General features: G+C 43.1%; 1 protein-coding gene across 2 annotated transcripts in view; it reads left to right on the top strand.

Moving 5' to 3' along the window:
* The window catches only part of GPAT4 (glycerol-3-phosphate acyltransferase 4), a 52112-nt gene that overhangs the window by 9132 nt on the left and 17390 nt on the right, over positions 1–25590 (top strand). Inside the window, exons 2-6 of one of the 2 annotated variants that reach the window (XM_075556620.1) lie at positions 12724–12906; positions 21906–21975; positions 22143–22443; positions 23195–23269; positions 25476–25565. In XM_075556620.1, the coding sequence (XP_075412735.1) occupies positions 21921–21975; positions 22143–22443; positions 23195–23269; positions 25476–25565 (521 nt within the window). In that variant the 5' untranslated portion in view covers positions 12724–12906; positions 21906–21920. Of the gene's footprint in view, positions 1–12723; positions 13737–21905; positions 21976–22142; positions 22444–23194; positions 23270–25475; positions 25566–25590 lie in introns of both variants that reach the window. The other variant, XM_075556619.1, reaches the window with a different exon arrangement.

The raw sequence follows: 25590 nt of genomic DNA, 5'->3' as shown, positions 1-25590 counted from the left end.
GGAAAATTCTGGAGATCGGAATGACCAAAATTTAAAAAAACCCAAATTCATTGCCATCAAGTTACTCCAACCTCCTAGAGGTCCTGTAAGACAGGGTAGAACTACCCCCTGTGGGTTTCTGAGACCAACTAACTCTTCACGAGAGTAAGAGTAGTTTCGAATTGCTGATCTTCTTGTGGTTACCAGCCCAACACATAACCCATTCTCCCACCAGAGCTCTTTTAGAATGACCAAGGCCTTAAAATTGAGACACTATTCATGTTTCCTTCCTAGTGAGTTGGGCTGTTCTTTGAACTATTTTACCCTAGCTTTTTCTTGGACCATTGATTTTACCCAAGATGGTTGTCTTCTGTGTGTATGTGCCTGATTTCTGAGCATTTTAAGGTTCTCGACCTAATAGCCCCAAGTGCTGACCTATCTTAAGTTCCTGAAAACGTCCTGTGCTCTTCCTCCTAAGCAGCTTCTGTTCTGGCAGAACAGATTCCTTACTCTGCACCACTTCTGATGCATCCAGTCCAGCGCACACTTCCTTGGTGCCCACGTGCACAAGCATTTGTTACTATCACGTCAAGAATTGAACTCATTGGATCTGTTGTGCCCCAACAGAATAAACTTGGGAAAATGGATGCATTTCATCTAGAATACAACCTTCCTCTAAGCATACAGGTGGTCTGCCTGGGTAGCAGAGAGATCACTATCGGGAAATCAGTTCTGAATTGCAGACATATGTCTGTTACTAACCAGCTTTGTAACTAGTAACTGTTCAACTCTTTCAAAAGGCTCAGCGTTCTGAGATATAAAATGAAGTGGTTGGACCGGAATTCTTCATGATAAACTAATAAAGTTGCCATATGCCATCATTGTATTATTGCCCCCAGATTTACAGTGATGGTTATAGCAGTAACTTCTGTTTATTGAACACTAACACTGGTATCGCTTGATAAGCATTATCAGTCACCTGCACAGCATTTTCCTAGGACACCCGTTAGTCCCATTCTGCAGAGAAGCAACCCAAAGGGTCCATTTTTTCCCCTTAAAGTTACACATATGAGGCTAGCACTGAATGCAACTTTTCTGATTCTCTATGTGTAACCGTGATGCTTTACTTCACAGTTATTTTACCGTTTTAAGGAAGGACTCAGACTAAATTTTGGTTTGGGGAGGAATTTTAAAAGACATTAATTTAGTCGAACCACTACAGTATATATATCTCTGCCATCCTGCAGAATCAAGCTGTGGGTAAACAGTCTATTCTTCTTAATAATTTTAGATTCTGCTTTTTATAACCATCTTTATTGAAATATAATTCATATATACCATAAAATTCACCGTTTTAAAATGTACCAAACCAAGTCCCCTTTCCATCGAGTCAGTGCTGACTCTGGACCTATTTATTCATAGAGTTGTTTGTGCAACTATTACTGCAGTCAACTGTAGAACATTTTTATCACTTCTTTTTTTAATCCACCATGACTGACCGCTATTTTTATCACTTCTAAAAGAAATCGCACAACCCTGTAGCTATCATTTCCTTATCTCCTTTTCATTCCTCCAGCCCTAAGAGACCTCTAATCTACCTTCTGTCACTGTGTTGTTCTTGGGTGCCATCTCCTATAGATCCCATGTGATAGAGCAGAACTGTCCCATAGGACTTTCTAAACTCTAATCCGTATAGCAGCAGATTTCCAGGTCCTCCTCCTGCAGAGCCACCGGGTGGGTTCAAAGCACCAACCTTCTGGGTTTGGTGGGTTCAAAGCACCACCAAGGTACCTTTTCTGTCCCTCTAGACTTGCTTATTCTAGACATGCTTTCACCATTTTCACTCACTTACTCACTGCTGTTGAGTTAATTCTGATAGCAGTCCTACAGAATTGTCCCTTTCTGAGACTGTAAATTTCTATGGGAGCAGAAAGCCTCAACTTTCTCCTATGGAGAAGCTGGTGGTATTGAACTACATACCTTGAGCTTAGCAGCCTGATGTATATAATCCACTACACCACTATAACTCCTTTTCATCATCTTAGGGGATTTGTAAAGACCTTTCACCTCATTTTATCTGTCACTTTGTCATATAGTATGGGTGTTGCTGTAATGCTGGAAACCATCCCACTGATAGTAGTAAGGTCACCCATTACAGGTTTCAGTAGAGCATGCACACATGGAAGATGGAATAGGCTGTCTACTTCGGGTGGGGGTGGGGGTGGGGGTATCCACTGAAAACCCTAAGGATAGCAATGTAACATTGTCTGATCTAATGCCAGAAGATGAATACTAGTGACCCAAGACTAGAACAGTTATGGGATGACATCAAGAACGTCTACATAAAGAAAGCAAAAGGTCATTAAGAGCAAAAGTAAATGTCAGAAAGAAAAGACCAAAGTAGATGTCAGAAGAGACTCTAAACCGTGATCTTGAATATAGAATAGCTAAGCTAAATAGAAGAAATTATAAAATAATTGAACAGAAAGAAGACCACCCAAGAACAAAAATAAAACATTTTATTGAAATGTGTAAAGGCCTAAAATGCGTAACCCCTAAGAGAAGAACATGTTCAGAATATGTCGAGTTCAGAAAGAGTCAAGCCTTGAGTGGATTCTGTGGCCACAGCCCACTAGAGAGTACATAGAGTCACCACCCAACGTTTCAAGAGGTAGCATATGATCAAGAACCCATGGGCTGGTAGCCATGGTGGCATGGTGAGTGACTCGGCTGTGAACCACAAGGGCAGCTGTTGAAAGCCCCGGGCTGCGCCCTGGAACCAAGAACAGCCTTTCAAACCTCGAAATCGAAATTTATACTTCATCTGGAAGTAACATTGGAAAAAAAGTGAAAAACCTTAAAAAAAAAAAAGAAGAAGAAGAAGAAGAACCAATGGGCTTGAAGAAAGAAGCCCAAACTGCACTCTGAAGGCATTAGCCAGAAACGAGGCTCTAGGAATTGACAATATCAACTGAAATGTTTCCACAAACACGTAGCACTGATAACACTCACTGGCTTATCCTAAGAAATTTGGAAGACAGCTATCTGGCCAACCAAGTGGAAGAGAATCCATATTTGTGCCAATTCCAAAGGTGATCCAATGGACTCTATAAATACCATCTGTATCACATGCAAATATTTTGTTGACGATAATCAGGGTTGTATCCTCACATTTAGTCTGATTACTGAGCAAATTATCAGAAAAGCTGAATTATATGAAGAATGATATCAGGATTCGAGGAAAACCTATTAACAACCTGTGGTATGCAGATGACGTGAGGAGGCCATGAAGCACTTGCTGATGAAGATCAAGGACTTCAGCCTTCAGTATGGATCACAACAAACTCCTCACAACCAGACCAATAGGGTAACGTCATGATAAATGGAGAAAATACTGTGGTTGTCAAGGATTTCATTTTACTTGGATCTACAATCAACACTCATGGAAGCAGCAGTCAAGAGATAAAATGCATTTAAGTAAATCTATACAAGACCTTTTTAACATGTTAAAAAGCAATGATCTTACTTTGAGGAGTAAGGTGTACCTGATCCAAACCTTCATATTTCCATTCACATAGTATGCATGTTGAATGTTGAACATTCAATAAGGATGACCAAAGAAGAATTGATGGAATTGAAATGATGGTACTGGCGAAGACTATTGAAAGTGTCGTGGAATTCTAAAAGAATAAAACAAATCTATCTGGGAAGTACAGCCCAAAGGCTTCTTAGAAGCAAGGATGGTGAAACTGTTTCATTTACTTTGAACCCGCCCTTGGGAAAGGGCCTCATGCTTGGTAAAAGAGAGGGACAGTAAAAAAAAAGAAAGAAAAGGTCCTTGACAAGATGGATCAACACATTAGCTACATTGATCAGCTCAAGCCTAGGAACTACTGTGAGGATGGCACAGGACTGGTCGGTGTTTCATTCTATTGTCCATCGGGTCACTCCAAGAACAGACTTCGTGACATCGAACAAAAACAAATTAAAAAACTGATGGAGTTGTGTATTGAGAGGGGCCTGCCAGAAATCCAAGCCATATTTAAAAGAATGTGGAGTGAGGTATACCACTGCTGATGTCTGGTGGATCTTGGTTGAGAACAGAGAATACCAGAAAGATGTTCACCTGTATCTTATCAACTATACAAAGGCATTTAACTCTGAATCATAAGATTCATAAGATGTTATGGATAAGTGTGTGAAGAATGGAAATTCCAGAACATTTGAATTGTGCTCATGTGGAATCTGCACATAAGTTGAGAGGCAATCTGTCACTCAAAACAGTGGGGATACTGCATAGTTTAACGTCAACAAAGGTATAGGTCAGGTCTCAATCTGTAAAGCGAATGATTTGAGAAGCTGTACTGTATGAAGGAAGAACGCGGCATCAGGCGTGGAGAAAGACCCACCAACAGTCTGTGATATATCCATGACACAGTCTTGCTTGCTGAAAGCACTTGAGGAAGATCAAAGCCTTAAGTATGGATTACACCTCAACATGAAAGTCCTCACAACTGCACCTGTAAGCAACATTACGAAAAACAGAAGAAAGACGTTTGCTAAGATTTCATTTTCTACAATCAATTGCTGGAAACAGCAATTGAGAACTCGAACTACATATTACATTGGGAAAATCAATTGCAAAAGGACCCATAAAAGTGCTCAGAAGCAAAGATGTCATTTTTAATCACAAAGGATGATTAAAAATGTCACAGCTTGGGTCAAGTGCACTGTATGTGAAAACTGGACCATGAATAAGAAAGAGCAAAGAATTGATGCCTTCGAATTATGGTGCTGGGGAAGAATATTGAATCTACCTGAGACTACCAGAAGAGTGAGCAGATCTGCTCTGGAAGAGTACAGCCAGAGTGCTCTTGAGAAGTGATGATGGTGAAGAGACTTTGTTTCACATACTTAGGATGTGGGGAGTCCCTGGAGAAAGACATCCTTTGTGGTAGAGAGCCAGTAGAGAAGAGGAAGCCCTTCAGCAAGATGGACAGACACAGTGGCTCCAGCAATGGGCTCTGACGTAACGATTGTGAGGATGCTGCATGAGGAGTTTTGTTCTGCTACATAGGTTATTAGTGGGAACTGACTGCACCATTAATATCAAGCGCCTTCAATCGGGAAATTCATATCTTGTTAAGAGTGTTAGTTTAAAACAGATTTCTCGTTGTAATAGGAGCTCAGAATATTAAGAGTAAAAATAGTTCATATATTTTGAGGATTTATTGTAAGCACTGTGTACTAAGTACTTTGTATTTTATTATATAATCTTAACAGTTCTTTTAATAGGTATTGTTGAACAAAAGCTTGAGATTAAGTAATCATTTACTTAAAGTTACACTCAAATTATTAGTTAAGTGCTAAAACTAGGATTTAAACATTCAAACCTGAGTGTGTGTGTGTGTGTGGGGGGTGTGTGTGCAGTCATTTGTGCTCTTTGGTGCTGAGTCGGGTGTGTATGTGAAACATGATACAAAGTTTTAAATATACCTAAAGGTAACAGTGTTGCCTGCCTTCCATTCCTAGAGATAGCAACTGTAGCCAATGCCTGTGTGTCTTTCCAGAAAGAACTCTTTGCAAAGTCATAAATTGTATACTTCCCTTTCCTTCTCTTCGACAATTGATGTTTATTATTGACATTGTTCTGCGTAACTCAGAGACTGTTTCTTTTTAGTGCAGTATGTATGCAGATGTCTCAAAGAGATGAATATATATTCTCTTGTATCTTTCATCGGTGGGCATTGATGTTTCTGCTGGTAGTCACACAATGCTGAAGTCAGAAACCTTGCCCATATAACCTTGTGCACATGCGGTAGTTACATGGTCTCTCACTCTCACCACTACTGATAATTTGTGACTCAATACTTCTTTGCTGTGGGGACTGTCCCGTGTATCATCAGATACTTAGCAGCATCCTGCCTTCCTACGCTGTAAATGTCAGTAGCTTCCCAACTCCCATTATGGCATCAAGTTAGATGTCCCCCAAACCAAGATCACACCCACGGCCATGGTGTAATTCCAACTCACAGCACTCCCGAGACTGAATCATTACAAGAGAAGACAGCCTATCTTTCTGGGGAGCCGATGGAGTTAAACCACCGACTTTGTGGTTCGTAGCCAGCGCCTAAACCACAGTGCGTTCCCGGGAGGGGGAGGGGCATCAAAGTGGTGGAGAACTACTTATTCTATCTAGAATACATTTCTAGAAGTGGAATTGCTGAATCAAAGGTGGTGTACGTTTAAAATTTTGATGGTTCTAAAAGGTTCTCCATAAAAGCTCAGTATTTTATGCTTCAACCAGCAATATTTGTGGGCATTTCTCACAGTAGTGTATAAACATTTTTTTATTTACTTTTAATTTGAGTTTTTCCTGTTTTATAATTTACCTTTTATTGAATCCTGACTGCATGCTAAGCATGTAATACTTTTACAATTTTTAAATTGTACTTTGAATTGCTTCATCTATAAGCTAGATGATGTGAAGTATATGCTTGTTCGTAGTGACCCATAGGACTGGGTAGAATTGCCCTGTTGGTTTCTAGGGCAATAATTTACGGAAGTAAGTGTTCCCATTTTTCTCCTGCATAATAACTGGTGAGTTCAAAGCACCAACCTACAGTTAGTGTCCAAGCACTTAAAACATTGCGCCCACCGATGCTTCTCCTGTACATGTTCCTTCCGGGTGTCTTATCATAATGACACAGTATGCCATTATTGAGATCCACTACATAACACACATGCAGTAAATGGGCTTTAGGAATGCATTTTCTTTGTGTGTTTTATCTATTTCTAATGAAATGGCTTTCCCACTGCTCAAAAGGGATCACACAGTGGAATGTCTTGGACAGAATGGGAGAAAAATGTGGACTAAGCCTTACATTAATAAAGACCAGGTGGACTTGTCTGATAGAGACTGGTGGAACCCCAGAAACTATGGCCCTTAGGCATCTCTATACCTCCTTTGAACAAGCCTGGGGAGAGCACTCATGAAGAAGGAAGGGCCAGGAAAGAAGCTTTAATGAACACAGGAAGCACGGAGAACGGGAGAAGGGTGCTGTGGTATTGTGGGGGTTGGAATCAGTGCCCCCAAGTGTGGATGAATCCTGGAATGGAAAATCAATTTTCTGTGTAAAATTCACCCAAACACCATAAAAACTTAAAATATATAAGTAAAACTACGCACACACACACACACACACACACACACACACACACACACACCATTTTTTAAAACAGTGGTGCAAGTCGTCCCTGGACATTTTTTTAGTCATCATGGTCTTTAGGTAGCATTGCAGAGAGCGAATGGCAACAAGTGTTTGAGTCCACGTTTAGGAGTGGAAATGCTAGTTGCCATCAAGTAGATTCCGACGTATGGGGGGTGACCCGTGTGTTCAGAGTAGAACTGCAAACGGTCTTCAAGGCTCTGTCCACCGGGTCTTTCCTATGAAGCGCCTCTAGGGGAACTCAAACCCCGACCTTTCAGTTAGTAGTTGAGCAGTTAACTTGAAACCCCCAGGCAGTTTTTGTGAGGCACGACAAAACTCAAAAACAAGCAGACAACCACAAAACCTGACTTCTATCTAGTCGATTCCCACTCTTAGTAGGGGTTTCTGAAACTATACTTCTTGACTGGACCAGACAGCCTCATTTTTCTCCCACGCAGCAGCTGGTGGGTTTGAATCACCTACCTTGCAGTTAGCAAGCAGTTCAGTGCCTAACTCACATTGCTGCCTGCCAAATAGCTTTTGGTTGGAACAGAATGAGTTCAAGTGTATTTGTTTCATAGGGCTGCCATAACAAGGAATCACAAATTAGGTGGCTTATGAACAGGAATTTATTGCCCCATGGGTGTGAAGGCTAGAAGTCCAAAGTCAGGTCAGTCATGTTGATTCCTTCCAGGGCTTCAGAGGGAGAACTTCTTTATGCCTCTTGCCTAGCTTTTGATGGTAGCCAGCAATCCTTGGCATTTCGTTTTATGCCTCTGTCTTTATTTACATGGTTGTTTTCCTGCTTTGTGTCTGTCTCTGTGTGTCTTTTCTTCCTTAGTGAGAACACCACTCATGGATTGTGACCTACTCTCCTCCAGTATGACCTCATGTAATTTACCTGATAACATCTTCAAAGACTCTATTTCCAAACAAGGTCTTATTCAGAGGGTTCACTCGGGAATAAGACTTCACCATGTCTTTTAGGGGAAACAATTCAATACATAATAGATTCCCTGACTTAAATTAAGTCCTGTGTTCTTTTCCCTTCCAAAAATCTAGAATCTATAATAGTGACTTTGCTTAATGTTTGTCTGTGAATATTTATCCTCTGTTAAATATTTACTACCCAGTATAATATCTGACTATGTAAAAGCATTCAACTGTGTGGACCATAACCAGCTATGGAGAGCCTTGAGAGGATTGGGAATTCTACAAAAAATCATATCATTGTGTATTCACCTTCCCGATATGATCGCTGAAGACAAATGGGTACATAAGCAAATGTAGTGAAGAAAGCTGATAGTGCCCAGCTATCAAAAGATATAGTGTCTGAGGTTTTAAAGACTTGAAGGTAAACAAGCGGCCATCTAGCTCAGAAACAACAAAGCCCACATGGAAGAAGCACACCAGCCTGTGTGATCAAAAGGTGTTGAAGGGATCAGGCATCAAGGAACAAAATATCATTGTGAATGAGGGGGAGTACAGATTAGGGACCCAAAGCCCATCAGTAGGCAGCTGGACATCCGGTTACTGAAGGGTCAGGGTGCAGAGTAGCAATGACAAAACACAACTTTCCTCTCGTTCCTAAATGCTCCCCCCACCTCCCCCCCACTATCACAGTCCCAATTCTACCTTACAAATCTGGCTAGACCAGAGGATGTACACTGGTGTGGATAGGAACTGGAAACACAGGGAATCCAGGACAGATGATCCCTTCAGGACCAGTGGTGAGAGTGGCAATGTCAGGAGGGTGGAGGAAAGGGGGAGTAGAAAGGGGGAACCCATTACAAGGATCTACATATAACTACCTCTCTGGGGGAGGAAGGGAGTGTCTTGGCATCCTGGATAGTGTGAGCAATTTGGCTGCTTACTGAAACATAAGAGATTGTACTCCACCCAGAGGCCCCTCAGAAGAAAGTCCTGACGATCCACTTCCAAACCATCAGCCACTGGAAACCATGTAGCGCACAGTCACCTTAAGTTGGAATCAACTGGATAGTGGAGGGTTTTTGTTTTTAAAGCGCCAGTTACCTCTGACGTTTTAATAAATGCTTTACTAATTCAAGATGTTTGGAAATTTACTTGATAACCACAGTTTGCTTACTATGTTTCTCCCTACTTCTAAGAATTTATGTGAGGATATTTTTGTGCTGACCAGATAACTTGTTTGACTAGTTTACTGTTCTCTGTTTTGGAGGCTGGCACTCATCATAAACACATACTGGCAGCACAAGGAGGTGTGCGCTGGTCAGCAGGGCTGGGGGCACAAAAGATCAACTAGGTCATGGACCAGCAGACCATGTCTGTAAAGGGCCAGACAGTAAACATGTTAGGTTCGAGAGGTCATGATCTCTGCCACTTATTCTTCTTTGCTTTAAAAAAAATTCTTTAAAAGCCAGACAGTAAATTTATGTTAGGTTCGAGAGGTCATGATCTCTGCCACTTATTCTTCTTTGCTTTAAAAAAAATTCTTTAAAGGCCAGACAGTAAACATGTTAGGTTCGAGAGGTCATGATCTCTGCCACTTATTCTTCTTTGCTTTAAAAAAAATTCTTTAAAGTTGTAAAACCTTTGCTTTGCTCATGAGCCATATAAAAACAGGTCGTAAGTGGATTTGTCCATGGACTGAGGTTTGCCTAACCCTGAAGAAATGAGGTTATTGCTAAATGTCTTAGGGACATGAACCCAGAATTACTTTGGGAATTCTCAGTTGATTGTGATCCAAAGAAGACTAAATTCTGGTCTAGGGACTCAGGTCACCATGGGTCCTTGGAGTTGGCAGTGGCCTTGGCCAGTGTTGCCTGTGAGGCAGAGGGCACTTGCCATCCCTCTCCCAAGGAAGGGTACTCATGGGAGGGTGGGACCAGAGAGCCCCGAGAGATACCGTGAACAGGGAATTAAGTTGATTGTGTCTCAAGAATACATCTAACTTCCTTGACCTTTGTTGGAACGTTGTTGTAAATCTGGCACGTAAAATCAGTTTGGCAAGTATATGAAAAGGAAGGAGCAGGTTTGTGCTTTAGGTTCTGAGAACACCACCAAATTCTGACACACAGATCCAGATTTGCCTCGTGGTGGTTCTCTGATCACAAGAAGTTCTGTCGAGCAGGCCCCGCATTAAGGAAGTGTCCGTTTATTTCAGGGTCTTAAAAGAGTGGTTTCTCATTGCATGGCCTCTCAGACAGATTTGTTAAATTCCTCCTCTGTGACCCTTAGCTCCCTTAGCCTCAATTTCCCCAACTGTAAATGACAGCAATGCGAATAAATCCAGTGTAGGGCTCTTGTGAGAATTCTTAAACATTTTTCCGAGATCTAAAACCCATTGCTATTGAGTTCATCGTGACTCACAGCAGTCCTGTAAGTCAGGGTAGAAGCTACCCCATAGGGTTTCCAGGATTGTAAAATCTTCACAAACGCAGCGGGCCACATCTTTCTCCCGAGGAATAGCCGGTGGGTTCGAACCACCAATTTGATAGGAGATATAATATGATTAGTCTATTACTTGCCATGTTGTAAGCATTCAGTGAATGCTAACTCTGATAATACCGTGTGGAAGTGGGGGCGGAATGGAACACATGGAGGATCAGAAATGGGAACTAGTATTTGTGATGATTGTGCCCTGCTTGAGTGCTTAACCATCAGATGCATAGAGGGTGGTGGGAGCAGGCCAGCATGAGGCGTCTGAGAACTGGATCTGTGTCTGTGTGATTGCGTGTGTATGACTGTTTCCTCCTTTGTCACATGGAAATAATGCATTTTGACAGGTGGTGGAATAACCAAATAAGGTAGCATGTGAAAGGGTTTTAAGTTCTGTGGCGCATTGGGCAAAATTTAAGGTGACACCAGTAACCTGGCTCATTTGTTCAGTTTCTGGAATGTGTATGTATTGGAGCACAGTCAGAAGGTGATTGGTGTGATGCAAACTGCTTTACCAGAAAGACACGATAGATTGCTTTGAAGATCAACATTTAACCCTGGCAACTTCAGAGTTAGAATGGATAACAGAAAATTAGAATATATGTGTGAGATCCTTGGTAAATGGCAAGCGGGGTAGAAAGGGGGAACTGATTACAAGGATCTACATATAACCTCCTCTCGGGGACAGACAACAGAAAAGTGGGTGAAGGGAGACCTCAGACAGAGTAAGATATGACAAAATAATAACAATTCATAAATTATCAAGGATTCATGAGGGAGGTGAAGGAGGAGAGGGAGGGGAAAATATGAGGAGCTGATAACAAGGACTCAAGTAGAAAGCAAATGTTTTGAGAATGATGAGGGCAACAAATGTACAAATGTGCTTGACACGAATGTATAATATGTATGGATTGTGATAAGAGTTGTATGAGCCCCCAATAAAATGATTTAAAAAAAAAGAAATGAATGACTACCAGGGGGAGATAGGCTGGAGGGTCTTTGATCTCTATTTAGAAATTTTGGTACTTTTTTGCAGAATGAAAAGTATATATATTTTCCCTGTAATTCTCTTTTGAGGAATTTATTTGGAAAATATACGTGTGCATTGTATGTCTTAAGTTGTGTGTATGGATCTCAGCACGGCACTGTTCATGTGCAGTGTTTTGCACAAATAGTGGAAACACCGGTGTCCAAGGTTAGGGAATCATAGTGTACTCAGGAAGATAACAACTCTGCACCTGTAAGGACTGAGGGTGCTCTGTATACACTGATCAGGTGTCCTATCAAGATATGGGCAATACCACTTGTGAGGAATGTAACCCCTTCAGACTCAGTTCAATGGGAGCAGTTGTCAACATGTACCCAAAGCAAGGTTGAGAAGCAAAGGCACAGAGGCTCCATCAATGGAAACAGAGTGGCATTAATTCGAATGCTGACACATTGTGAAAATTGTAACCAATGTCACCAACAGTATGTACAAATAGTGATGATTAAGTGACAACCTAATTTGCTAAGTAACCTTTCACCTACAACACAATAAAATCTATATTTTAAGATATGAAATGAGAGGGGCATGGGGAGAGAACAGTTGCATAGTATACCACCATTATGTGGAATTTGGGGGCGCAGTTACGATTTTGTGTGTGTGTGTGTGTGTGTGTGTGTGTATGTGTGTAAAATCTGTGGAAGAGAATTCTGGGTAACAACTGAGATGGGAAGGAAATTTGCTATTAAAGCATGTATAGTTTTTATTTTTTTAATGTGTGTGTGCACACAGGTTTCAAAAAGCTCATGGAATAGTGGAGTTGAATGAGAATGTAATTTTTTTCATAAACTTTAAGGCCACTTTGTGTGAGTATACCATTGAGAACATGTGAGTGGGCATAGATCATATCACGAGCTGAAAATCATATGAAGCATCTGTGTGTTTTCCTCTCACACCTGTCTACCACCTGTTGCCCGCCACTTCAGTCTCCTTGACCTCGATGACTTCAGGAGCTGGAACTGACTTTAGGCTCCCCCTCAAACAGTGCCCTCTGCCCCGCCTCCCTGAGCACATTGACGTCTCTCCGCATGCTTTGGTGAACTGACTGTGCTTCTTTTTCCCCCTCAGCTTTGGCGGCATGTGAACACCTTCTTGCCAAGAGCCCAGGTCGCCGCTGTAAAGGGCCCTTAGGGAGAAGACTATCCAGAGGGAACCAGCGCCAGACACGTTTGGAATTTCACTCTTCGCAGGCAGCATGAGCCATTCTCTGCGAGCATCTGTGTCCCACTGGAATAGACCATAGCTCTCCAGGTAGGAGGGTCCTGGAAGCAGAAAGGGCCAGGGGCCTCTCCAGAGGAAGAATGGGGCCAGATGTGAACTCTCTACAATGAACACGATTTTCACCTTATGAAGAAATTTTAAGTAAAACAATTATTTAATTTCTACACATTCAAGTTCATTTGCCTTCTGTGTGAAGCGCCAGCAGTCACGGCCCTTGACAGGAGATATCAGGAGCTTTCTGGCACCAAGTTGAACTTTTCTTGGTAATTCTGGCAATGACAGATCTGCTGGACAGCTTGCCCGGTTAAATGCTCTTGAGCAAGGGAAAGAGTAAAACCTCTGGAAGCAGTGTAGGGCCAGCAGCGCCGAGAGCCCGCCCTTGCTGCTCTCTCTTTCAGAACCTCGGCCTGGACGCGGATGCTTTTCCTGAAGATCTATCCTGCCTTGTTCATCTCCAAAGCCACCTACCCTGGGGCAGCCTGGCATTGGGGGCTGCCTCCTGGGGCCCTTTTCTGCTCTTCACCCTACTCCCAGCCGTCCCTTCAGACCGTCAAATGATGTGAACTTTGGAATGGGGTTTGTTATACTTTGGGAACTTGTTTCTTTTCCCGGGTTGGTGCCGTCGGAGAGGACCATTTGAAGGCTGGGCTTGGTTTTCGGACAGGAGGGCACTGGCCGCACCTGGATCCTCCACCATGTTCTTGTTGCTGCCTTTTGATAGCCTGATTGTCAACCTGCTGGGCATCTCCCTGACTGTCCTTTTCACCCTCCTCCTCGTCTTCATCATAGTCCCGGCCATTTTTGGAGTCTCCTTTGGTATCAGAAAGCTCTACATGAAAACCTTGCTCAGAATCTTTGCGGTGAGTCGAGCTGTAAACAAATAGCTGCTTCACAGAGGAGGGAAGAAGTGCTGCTGGAAACTGGGTTGTTGTTCTTGGGGTGAATCTCATCTCTTTAAAGACAGGGTGAAAGTTGGGAGGCCGGGAAGTGGCATTCTGAGGAAAAAGAACCACCAAAAGTGTCCTGCAGAAAAAGCCCATCTTTATTGCTGTGCTGTGGTTCTGGTGTGCTTGGTTTGTGCTGAGCATGGGGCCTCTCCGTGCTTCCAAATCTCCCGTTTACTTCAGAGAGAGCAGGGTTAGGATGAAAAGTAAGACAGCATCGGTAGACTCAGCCTCGTCCTGTACATTTCAGTGCAGAGCTGCTGTTGCTAGTCCCTCACTGATACGCGAGAGCCTTTTCTCACTTTCAAGCATTTCTCTTAAATAGGTGCATGCATTTCAGACAAAAGCATTTATGGCAGTCCAGACTGAAGTGTTGTGTGCGTTTTTCTTATTAAGACCGAAGAGAAGGATAAGAAATACCCTAACATATGTCAGGACTGGTCACACTGGCAAGGACATAGGGAAGAAGTGGTATTTCCTGGAAGTTGATCCACAGACTTTTAATGTCTGCACAGAGATTTGTTAACTTAATTTGTATTTTTTGTTTCTGAAGAAAGATGACCTTCAGTAGTCCCCAAATTTTTAAGAATTCTTGTTTGTAACTGAGATCATGGATAACTCGAGAAGTCAAAATAGCATAATAATATATACTATAATAATATTTTATACCATATTATTTGCTCATACAGTAATCTCAGGTATCCCATTTGTTTTCCTTTTCTTAAAATTCTTTGACAAGCAGGAAAAACACCTACATTTTGTTTGTGAAGAAACAAGACTCAGGTCAGGCGAGCTGTTGTGCAGTGGTACTTGGCAGCGGGAAATACTTTTCTGCATATTCCTGAATCTAGGGATTAATCTAATTTGTTTGTTATTTAATATTTCTATCAGAATATGAGCCCTGGGAACCGATTACAAGGATCTACAATTGACCTCCTCCCTTGGGGGTGGACAACAGAAAAGGGGGTGAAGGGAGACGTCAGACAGGGCAAGATATGACAAAATAATAATTTATAAATTATTGAGAGCGCATGGGGGAAGGGGAAGCGGGGAGGGAAGGGAAAAAAAGAGGACTTGGTGCAAAGGGCTTAAGTGGAGAGCAAATGCTCTGAGAGTGATGAGGGCAATGAATGTACAGATATGCTTTACACAATTGATGCATGTGTGTACTGTGATGGGAGTTGTGTGAGCCCCTAATAAAATGTTTAAAAACGAAAAGAATAGGAGCCCTCCTGGGGTTTGGAGTTCTCTAATGTCTTTGTGTTCAGGTAAGTCTGGGGACGAACAGCAACAGTGTTACCTGGGCGCATTGCTAGAAACGCCATATCTGGCCTGCTCCAGGACTCCTGAAGTAGGAGCTGCAGCTTAACAAGATCCAGGTGCTTCAGACATGCTTTAAACTTTGGCAAGTGCTGATCTGGTTGGTCTTTGGAGTATCGTTTACTAAGGTGTAGTACATCTTTTAATTACTAAAGAAATGTGTATATGTGTGTCAGTCCAAGACAGTCTTTAGCAGGGTTGGGATCCATGTGGACTGTATCACTTACTGCTGACTTTTTGTCATATGAGAAACATACACTGAGGTAGAATCAAGACCTAGTTGTTAAACTTTGAGGAAGGTAATCAATGTGTAGCTTTCACTTAGATTTCTAAGCAAGGGGTTAATTCATGGACCTGTGCAAATGTATCAGTTTTAAAACATAGAAACAAGCATTACCAGCTGAAAGGATTTTTAAAAACTTGCATCAAATTTTGGGTGAGAAAGCTTAGAACCCATGTATTTTCCCTGCTCCCTTTTTACAATGTTCTTTAAAAAAATGAATGGTGTAAAGTTAGTAGCCAAGTAAATCATTATCATTATGGCTACATTTTTCAAATATTCATTCTTAAGGCTTTTAATGTAGGGAGTAATTATTACAATGGAAAGTTGACTAAGTGTATATTGTTAGACCCGTCCATGGAACAGGTAGATAATCTTGAGCCATAATCTTGAGGCTCTTTTCAGACAGACCGCGTCATGAAAATCGCTGGTTTAGGACACAGCCATTTAACAGTGGGGGTGGAAGTAGTACATTTATAGCCGTGTGTGACTTTAGAACTTTGAATTATAAGAATCAGATTTGCATTCCTTATTTCCCTTATGTGGATGAAACCCTCAGGGTTTGTGGGAGCCCTGTGGATCCCAGGAGGGCTCTGCATGCTGCGTGGATAATTGTGATCTGGCTGTAAACTATATTAAGGGGTAGACCAGAAAGGACTCGTATGAACCAACAAGGGCAGGGGTGATTCTGGATGAGTGTTGGGCTTTTCTCACATTCTGTTATTGCTCAGTGTTGATGTTCATGGACAGTAAGATCTCAGTGCCCAGTGTCAGCAGCAGTAGTAGTAGGTATAAGGCAAACTGATTTCAGATCTTGCACAGTGTCTGACCTATGTGTGTCCATGTAAAATATACCTGTGCTTATGGTTTGCGTGTACTCCTCCACAGCAAAGCCCCACCTGTTTTCAGGCTTCTCATCCTCTTCCTCTTCTAAAATGGGATGAGAATGTATACTCATACAGTTTTAAAGGTGGAAGGAAGTTCAGAGCTTATCTTAATGCCATGGTTCTCAACCTCGAGTGTTCATTAGAACTACCTGGGGAAGCATTGAAAAAACTATCAGAGCTTTCATTGTGAACACAGTTTGCAGAAGGCTCTGGATGACATTGGAAGCCTAGAATGCATTTGCAGAGTCCCCACATGGATGTAAGCCCCCAGTGATTCCCTTCCGGCCAGTCTAGGAATATGAATAGGCTTGCTGTCATAGCGCATTGTAAAGTCGATTGTGGCAGATGTAGTTAGGTTAAAATGTAGTACCTTATTCTTTATCTCCCTAATGATCCATTTTAAAGTTGTTTCAGTTTTTAATGTTTTCACCTTTCTCATTGATTGAACTTTATCTCTTGTCTTATTTTGTCATTGTTTCTTTTGTTTATTTCATGTTTATGTTTTGCATAGTTTTCTTATATGAAATCCAGATAGGTATACCTATAGCGACAGGAATTGGGTTAATAATTACCTAAGGGCATGGCATAGGAAGTTTGGAGGGGAATAGGGAACTAACAACAATGGATACTAGGAGAAGAGAATGTTTGAAATTGGTTGTGGTGATATAATTGAGCTATGAAATTGTATGATATGTGACATATATGCCAGTAAAGCTATTGTTACAAAGTGAGAGTGAGTGGCATGGTATGGGTAACCACAAGACCAGCAGCTCCAGCCCACCAGCCACTCTGGGGGAGAACAATGAGGTATTCGGCTCACACCAAGATTTAGTCTCAGAAACCCACCGGAGCAGCTCTACTCTGTCCTATAAGCTCTCTGTGAGTTGTCATCTGTCTACTAGATGGTGCTGGGTTTGGTTTTGGTTTGTGAAAAGAGAAAAAAAAGTGTTCTAGAAAAACAGTGACTACAGAGGAAGTGCAGTGTTTGTTTAGAGACTTTACAAAGTTTAATAGCACAAGGACATTGGGGGTGTGTGGAGGGACTGGGATGGGGCCATAACGTATAGCCGAATTAGTTTAGACATTGGGAAGTCACTGAAAGGCTTTGAGCAAGTAAATGCTGTGGATGACAAGACAGCCTCTGGCAGCTCCTGCCTGTGGATGGTTTTGCCGGGGCAGGAGACATGAGCAATTGAACAGCTGTTGCAAGAGTGCAGATGAGAGAATGGGGGCTGGAAGGAAGGTGGCGGCGGGCAACAAGAGGCAGCTGTAGGAAAGACTGCCCTATCAGGGCAGGGGAGAGGGCGAGAAGATGGGGGGGGGGCAGGCAGGCAAGGGGTGACGAGAAGGATGGTGCTCCCATACCAAGGTTGGGAAATAGACAGGAGGTGGCCAGAAGGGAGTGATTTGGGGCATAAGAAGGAGGCGTTATGTTTTAAGGGTTCAGAGAGATGACCACCAGCTTAGCACTTTTGAGAAGCAGTACGTTTAACAGCAGTTGCATAGATAGAGGTTAGGAGCCCTGCTGTCAGAGCTGTTAAGTATGCAACTGCTAACAGGGTCAGTGGTTTGAGCCCCCTAGCTGTCTGCTTTCATACATAATCACAGCTTCTGAAACTCGGGGCGGGGATTCACTGTGCCCTGTAGGCTTAAACAGTTAGTAAGAATCAACTTGTTAGCAGTGGGTTTGGTTTTGGTGTGATTTTTACCTAGAAAGTACAGGGAGAAGAGAGGCTTCTTAAAAGGAAATTGAAGTCGATGGATAATTTGGGTCTCCACGCGGGCCTGGTGCTTTGCGAGTACCTGGGTCATGAGGGAAATGCAGTTCAGACAGAAGGGAAGGCTTCTGCTGAGGTTTGCTTGGCCAAGACTGTGAGACCTTGCTTATGTGTAAGTTTTTAAGTGGTAGCGCGAAGAGGTGAATTACTTGCAAAACTATACCATCGACCCATCTGCATTTTACGGGCTGGGCCTACGTATGTGAAACAGCTTAAAGTTCACCTGTGAGTGCAGTATTGTTAGTGTCCTTAAATTGTACTCTTCGTCTGAAAAGCTGAAGGAATTGACGCAATGTCAATGAGTTGAGTGAGATACTGAATAAATAGCATCTTGAATCATAGGACAAAAGAGTTATTAGCGTGAAGTCCACTCTGACCTAGACTTCTCAGTTTAATCCAAGGTATGTGAGAACTACTTCTTAGAGTGACCGCTCAGGGAAACCAGCTGGGTTCCAGTTAAAGCAAACCCCAAGTTCTAGCTGTTTGGATTTTACTTAGTAAAACCGTCCTCACAGACTTAAACTCTCGTCCCAGGGCGAGCTGAGGGTTTTTATTGCAGTCTCAGTCTCCGAATTGTCAGGACAGAATGAGCGCTTTTCTGATGGTGACTGTTCTTGCAACAGCAGTGCAAAGTCTTGGTCAAAATGCAAAACTCTAGAGCAGTGCTTCTCCACCTTCCTCCTGCCTCTACCTGTTCATACAGCTCCTCATGTAGTGGGGACCCCAACCATAACATCATTTTCATTGCTACTTCATAACTAATTTTGCTACTGTTATGAATCAGACGACCCCTGTGAAAGGGTCGTTCACGCCCTCTCCCCTCCCCCCAAAGAGGTCTTGACCCACAGATTGAGAACTGCTGCTCTGGATGCTGTCTGAGTGACTTGGGTCTGAGTTCTGGGCTTGTAAACTTGCCTTTACTCACCTCTTGCCTAAGTCAGGAGATCAGGTAGACTTCACTTTCCTCTGTTGTTGATGTCATATTTGCATTCTCTGATCTTCTTGAAAGATCATTATACAAAGAACCAAAGACCATCAGTGGCTTAAGGGTAACGTTGCAATGCCTATTACTGTAATTGCTGCCAATAAATTATACACCTGTAAGATGCTGAATTGGCAAGTTGTGTGATAAATTTATAGCAATGACAAAAGAAGGGAAAAAAGAGACGCCAGTCAGGCTGCTTATGTGCAGTCAAACACCGCATGGGGCCTGGTTCCTTGGGTTCATGGGAAATCCAGGTAATTGGTCTAGTAATGTTTAGTGCTTCTGCTCCAATTTCTGGCTTGTTGCATAGTGTCTGGAGTCTTAAAACTCGCACTCGGCTATCTGAAACACACTTGGCCCTATTCACCTAGAACAACAAAGGAAGAAATGGGGGTACGGAAATGTGTGGCTAGTTCCACGGATGAAGAGCTGCCCCCTTTGCCGTGAGATCAGAGATGCTGGGGAGAAATTGCAAAAGAGAATTTGTTTTATTTGGACTCTAGACTTTCTGGAGCCATGAAGGGTAGATGAACCCTTGAAATTATTGCCCCAAGATAATCTTTAAATCTTAAGCCAAAAATGACATGTTTTCTTAAAGCCAAGCAATCTTGTAGTGTAACTCGTCTAAAAAGATCTGCCTTGAATATGCTCACAAAAATTGGCATGTAGGATCAAATAATAACAGCAATTCCTTTGAGACATTAAGTCGGAACCAAATGGTTGTAGAACTTGAAGACTGTAATAAATCACTGAATCGCACAAGCGCTGCTGAATTGGGGTGTGCTCTGCTGTCTATGAGGGGGTTACTGCCCCAAAATGGAGAAACGCTGCGCTGGGCAAAACTTTCATACTATGTATTTTTCCTGCTAGGCCAGCATTAAGCAACTCTCTCTGAGTTAGTGCACCAGTCGCATTGCCTGGGAAGGTTCTCTGGTCACGGTGAATTTGTTCGTAAGAGCAATTTCACTTGAACCTCATTTTTGTGATGGCCAATTTAAGAGAACAGTGTGTGCTGTGATAGTTGGTTTCCTGCTTGGGAAAATGCCACAGCAACTGTTGCGATGTTGAACACAGGACACGCTATGGGAAAACTCACATGTATGAGTGGTTTTCTCCTTTAAAAAAGGTGAAATGTCGATTGATGACAAACCTCATTGTTCTGGATGCCCATCAACTTTCCCAACGGACAAAAATGTCGACAACCCTCATGTACTGTGCTTTCTCATGGATATAACTTCCCATTTGCTGATGAAATATTTCAGCATAAAGGAATGAATGAGCTCATGTTTTCACCTCATTATGTAGTAGTAGGGGAGACTCCAAAGTCTGCTCTTTTTTCTCCACTACAATTAAAAGGATTTTAATAGTGGAAGAGAGGTCCTAGAAACTTCTCTTTTCTAGATCTTTCCTAACTTTGAGAGAGTATACATTTCAGTAATCATAAGGACAGCCAGAATACTGTACAACTTTCCCAAATCCTATCATGTACATCTCAGAGTCTTCTGGTTTGGCAATGAGTTAATTGCTTATGGGCATTCCTCACTAAAAACATAGCCATCGAATCAATTCTGACTCATAGTGACCCTATAGGACAAAGTAGAGCTGCCCCTGGGTTTCCAAGACTACAACCTGTATCTCTTTATGGGAGTTGGAAGCCTCATCTTTCTCCTGTGGAGTGGCGAGTGGTTTTTAACTCTTGACCTTGAAGTGCTACCAGGGTGAGAGTTAAGCTTGGGATTTGGACTGGGATGTTTTTCATCTCTAAATACGGCTTCATTTCAAATGCTACTAAGCTCCTCGCAGGTAGTCGGTGGCAACAGTGGTGAAACTCTCGAATAGCTAGAAGGCTGGACGTTCCAACCCCCACCCAGAGGTGAAGGCAGGCCTGTCGATCTGCTTCTGAAAGGTCAAAGTCTTGGAAACCCGACGAAGCAGTTCTACTCTGACACATGGGGTGACTGGTCAGCATCAACAAGCTGGCTCTAGACCAGCGGTTCTCATCCTGTGGGTCGAGACCCCTTTGGGGTTTGAATAACCCTTTCACAGGGGTCTCCTAAGACCATTGGAAAACACATAAATGTTTCACAATATATAATTACATATTGTTTTGTGATTAATCACGAAGCTTTAATTATGTTTGTGTTCAGTTTGTAAAAATGAAAATGCATCCAGCATATCAGATATTTATATTACAATTCATAACAGTAGTAAAATTACAGTTATGCAGTAGCAGCGAAAATAATTTTATTATTTGGGGTCACCACAACATGAGGAACTGTATGAAAGGGTCGAAGCGTCAGGAAGGTCGAGGACCACTGCTCTAGACCGTTGTCTATGGAGTTCTCTGATGGAAAGGACATTCAGGGGCGAATGGACAACCCATCCATAAACATGCTTCAGTCTTCTTTCCTACTTGAAAATTGTTGCTTTCTCAGAATAATTTTTAAAATGTTGACCTTATTGGGTTGTAGGCAGTTGCTTGATTTTGCTGTTTGTGAATAGCTTCGGTTAGGCAATAAGAAGGAATTGTGAGGAAGGTAAGCTAGTGAGTTCCTTAAAGGGGCCTAGAAATTAAGAGTTTAGGAAGTGAGGAGGCTTGGCCTGAGAAACTTATCCAGACTTTGAGTCTCCAACCTGTTTGCTATAGGTGACTGCTAACCTTTGGTCCTCGTTACCTGGGAGGAGAGGGGCTAGGGTCCCTTTTTAGAATGCATGCTCTCTTGGCTACAATCTGACAGGATCTGACTAGGCCAGAGGCTTTCCCAGCCTGAACGGGGAGGCTTGTGTGGAACCAAAAAGGCTCTTATTCTCTTGTGTGTTACCTTTCCTCCCTAGTGGGCCACCTTGAGGATGGAGAGAGGCGCCAAGGAGAAGAACCACCAACTCTACAAGCCCTATACCAATGGTAAGACTGGGCCTTGATTCTCCTCTTAAAAGTTCCCTTCCAAATCCGGTCGTGTGTCCTTCAGATGCCACACACACTCTCATGGTAGGAAAGGGCGGGTGTCCACTGGAGCCTGCCTCGCACGCTCTTCCCTAGCGTGCTGCCTGATGGGATGCGCTCTTTTGCAGGCATCATAGCAAAAGACCCCACTTCACTGGAAGAAGAGATCAAAGAAATCCGCCGGAGTGGGAGTAGTAAAGCTCTGGATCACACTCCAGAGTTTGAGCTCTCTGACATTTTCTACTTCTGCCGGAAAGGAATGGAGACCATTATGGATGATGAGGTGACTAAGAGATTCTCAGCAGAGGAGTTGGAGTCCTGGAACCTGCTGAGCAGAACCAATTATAACTTCCAGTACATCAGCCTGCGGCTCACTGTCTTATGGGGGCTAGGAGTGCTGATCCGGTATTGCTTCCTGCTGCCTCTCAGGTGAGGACAGGGTCTGATGGGAGAAACGGCTGAGACTGGGCCGCCTAGGCCTCGGGTCCTACCTCGCTTCCTTGGCTTGGCTTTCCCGTTTTAGAAAGAGGGCCAGTTGGGATCTTTTCCCTGGTCAGTCTCACTGCCTCCCAGAAGAGGTTACTGTTCCTTTAATAGCCACTTGAGTCTGTGCATATCAGATAGTTTCGTGAAGATACATGACTTGTTGGAGTGGGGTAAACACAGGGACAGAGAACATCATGTACTTTCTGGCCACTCTTCCCTGGCATGGCTCATTCTTTCCTACCTCTCAAACACAGCGACAATACCCAGCTCCATTTTCCTGTTCTGAGCACATCTTGCCTTGCCAGACACTGGTATCTTCAGGCTCCCCCTCCCGTTTCTTCAAATAGAAGCTGGGCTCCTGCTGGCCTTCAATGCCGAAGGTGGTGGTGGTGGTGAGTGAGGTAGATAGCAGGATGGCAGGTGCCCAGAAATGTGGATTGCCGTCATTCTTGGCAGCCTGCAGCCTGATGTGATGGTGTCAGCCGAAAGCCAGAGCTCACTGTCTAGTCTGGAATGAAAACGCGGTGTGGGTTTGAAAGACTTGCCTTCGTGTCTTGGTGAAACCTGTCCAGAACTAACCTCATAGTGAGATCTTGGGGGTGGTTTTTATAATGCCCACTCGCTTTAACACATGACGTTTTCTACTTGTTCTTAGGGTTCATTTGCTGCCATCTAACCTGTTGTCTTCTTACAGGATCGCTCTGGCTTTCACGGGGATTAGCCTCCTGGTGGTCGGCACAACCATGGTAGGATACTTGCCAAGTGGGAGGTGAGTAGAGCTTTGGGGTCTGAGGCTAAGGGACTGGTGTGGGCCTGCTGCGTTAGACAACTTCTCTGGATCCAACCGAGTCCAACCCATGACGCTGTAATGACAACAGCGTCAGCTTTCCATTGCTATTGATCTTCATCTGTCCCTGTGGTCTTTTGGCCCTGCACCCCTCATACACTTTCTATTGTAAAGGCAAAGGGAGAAAATTAAACAAAAGCCGTTTAGGACTCAGATGTTGATAGATTTTGCAGCAGGGTGTTTAGGTTTGAGCATTCTAACAGGCCTGTGCTGCTGCACTCGACGGCTCACCCGGAGGTTGGCAGGTGGAAGCCAGTTAGTTGGTTGCTCTGTGGAACAAAGCCTTGGCCAGCTGCTTCTGTTTAGATCGCACCAAGGATGTGCTATAGGACAAGTCTGCCCTGTACCACGCAGGCTCCCACGGGATTGGGCCGAGATAGCAGCAGCTGTGCTGATAAATACATTAGGAAGAGGGAAAAGATTGGAAAAAGTGATTAGAGCCACAGGAGAGGATTTTAAAAAATCTTTTTATTAGGGGCGCATACAACTTATCACAATCCATACATCCATCCATTGTGTAGAGCACATCTGTACATTCATTGCAGGAGGAATTTTTTTTAGCATAAAAATCTGCCCCTCCGACGGACAGCGGAGAAGTGGGTGAGGGAGACGTCAGATGGTGTAAAATATGACAAAATAATAATAATTTACAAATTATCAAGGGTTTAGGGGGGAGAGGAGGGAGGGGGAAAATGAGCTGATACCAAGGGCTCAAGCAGAAAGCAAGTGTTTTGAGAATAATGGTGGCAGCATATGTACAAATGTGCTTGACACGATGTATGTTTGGCTTTTGATAAGAGTTGTATGAACCCCTAATAAAATGATTTTTAAAAAATCTGCCCCTCCATCAAAGAACAAAAAAATCAATGAGAATGAGGGTGGGTACGGAGTGGGGACCCAAAGCCCATCTGTAGGCAACTGTGAACATCCCCTTACAGAAGGGTTGAGGGGAGGAGACGAGCCAGTCAGGGTGCAGAGTAGCACTGATGGGACATAAAACTTTCCTCTAGTTCTTAAATGCTTCCTCCTGATCCAAATTCTACCTTACAAATCCAACTAGATCACAGGATGTACATTGGTACAGGTAAGAGCTGGAAACACCAGGGAATCCAGGGCAGATAAACCCTTCAGTGGGGTAGAAAGGAGGAACCAATCACAAGAATCTCCATATAATCCATATAATCCCCTCCCTGGGGGATGGACAACAGAAAAGTGGTGAAGGGAGATGTTGGACAGTGTAAGACACGACAAAAAATATTTTATAAATTAACAAGGGCTTGTGAGGGAGGGGGCGTGGTAAGGAAGGGGGGGAAATGAGCTGATACCAAGGGCTCAAGTAGAAAAAAAATGTTTTGAGAATGATGATGGCAACATATGCACAAATGTGCTTGACACAATGGATGGATGGATTATGATAAGAATTGTACAGCCCCCAATCAAATGACTGTTGGTTTTGGTTTTTTTTAAAAATCTGCCCTTCGTTAGACATTCTGGGGCTTAGTTGGCCTCTCTTCTGCCCAGGTTGGTGAGGCAGTGGGATTCTAACCTTTACCCCACCCCAGGTATTGACTGAGAAGGAAAGAAATCCAAGAGGCATCCTGGTTCCCCTGTACTGGAGCCTATTCTAGTGCTGTGGCATTTGAAACCACTAAGATGGATTTAAATCTCATCATTCTTCGTTTCCTTGTCTGTAAACATGAAGGTGTTAGTACATTATAGAATTTTACCATATACACTCATTTTGCAGTCATAAAAGATACCTTTCACTCACTGCCATTGAGATGATTCCAACTCATAGCAACCCTAGAGGACAGGGTAGAACTGCCCCTGTGAGTTTCTGAGAGTATTAGTCTTTACAGGAGTAGAAAGCCCCGTCTTTCACCCTGGAATTGTTTGGTGGTTTCGAACTACTTACCTTGCAGTTAGCAGTCCAGCGTGTAACCACTATGCCACCAGTGCTCCTCATAAAGGAATATAAAGCAGAACTCTCACAGCGACCCTGTAGAAGCAGGGTAGAACTGCCTCCAGGGGTTTCTAAGACTACGGGTAGCAATAATTACTGGGGTCAGCACGTTTTCCTGTCATCCTAAATATAAAGCAAAACAAAAACTGCATCCTGTTGTGGCAGGTTTAAGGAGTTCTTGAGTAAACATGTGCACCTGATGTGTTACCGGATCTGCGTGCGAGCACTGACTGCCATCATCACCTACCATGACAGGTGAGTCCGCCACCTGCCCGTACAT

This window comes from Tenrec ecaudatus, chromosome 8, assembly GCF_050624435.1.
Source record: "Tenrec ecaudatus isolate mTenEca1 chromosome 8, mTenEca1.hap1, whole genome shotgun sequence".
NCBI classification, from domain to species: domain Eukaryota; kingdom Metazoa; phylum Chordata; class Mammalia; order Afrosoricida; family Tenrecidae; genus Tenrec; species Tenrec ecaudatus.
The sequence above is the reverse complement of the archived record's forward strand: the minus strand, read 5'-3'. Positions and strand labels throughout refer to the sequence as shown.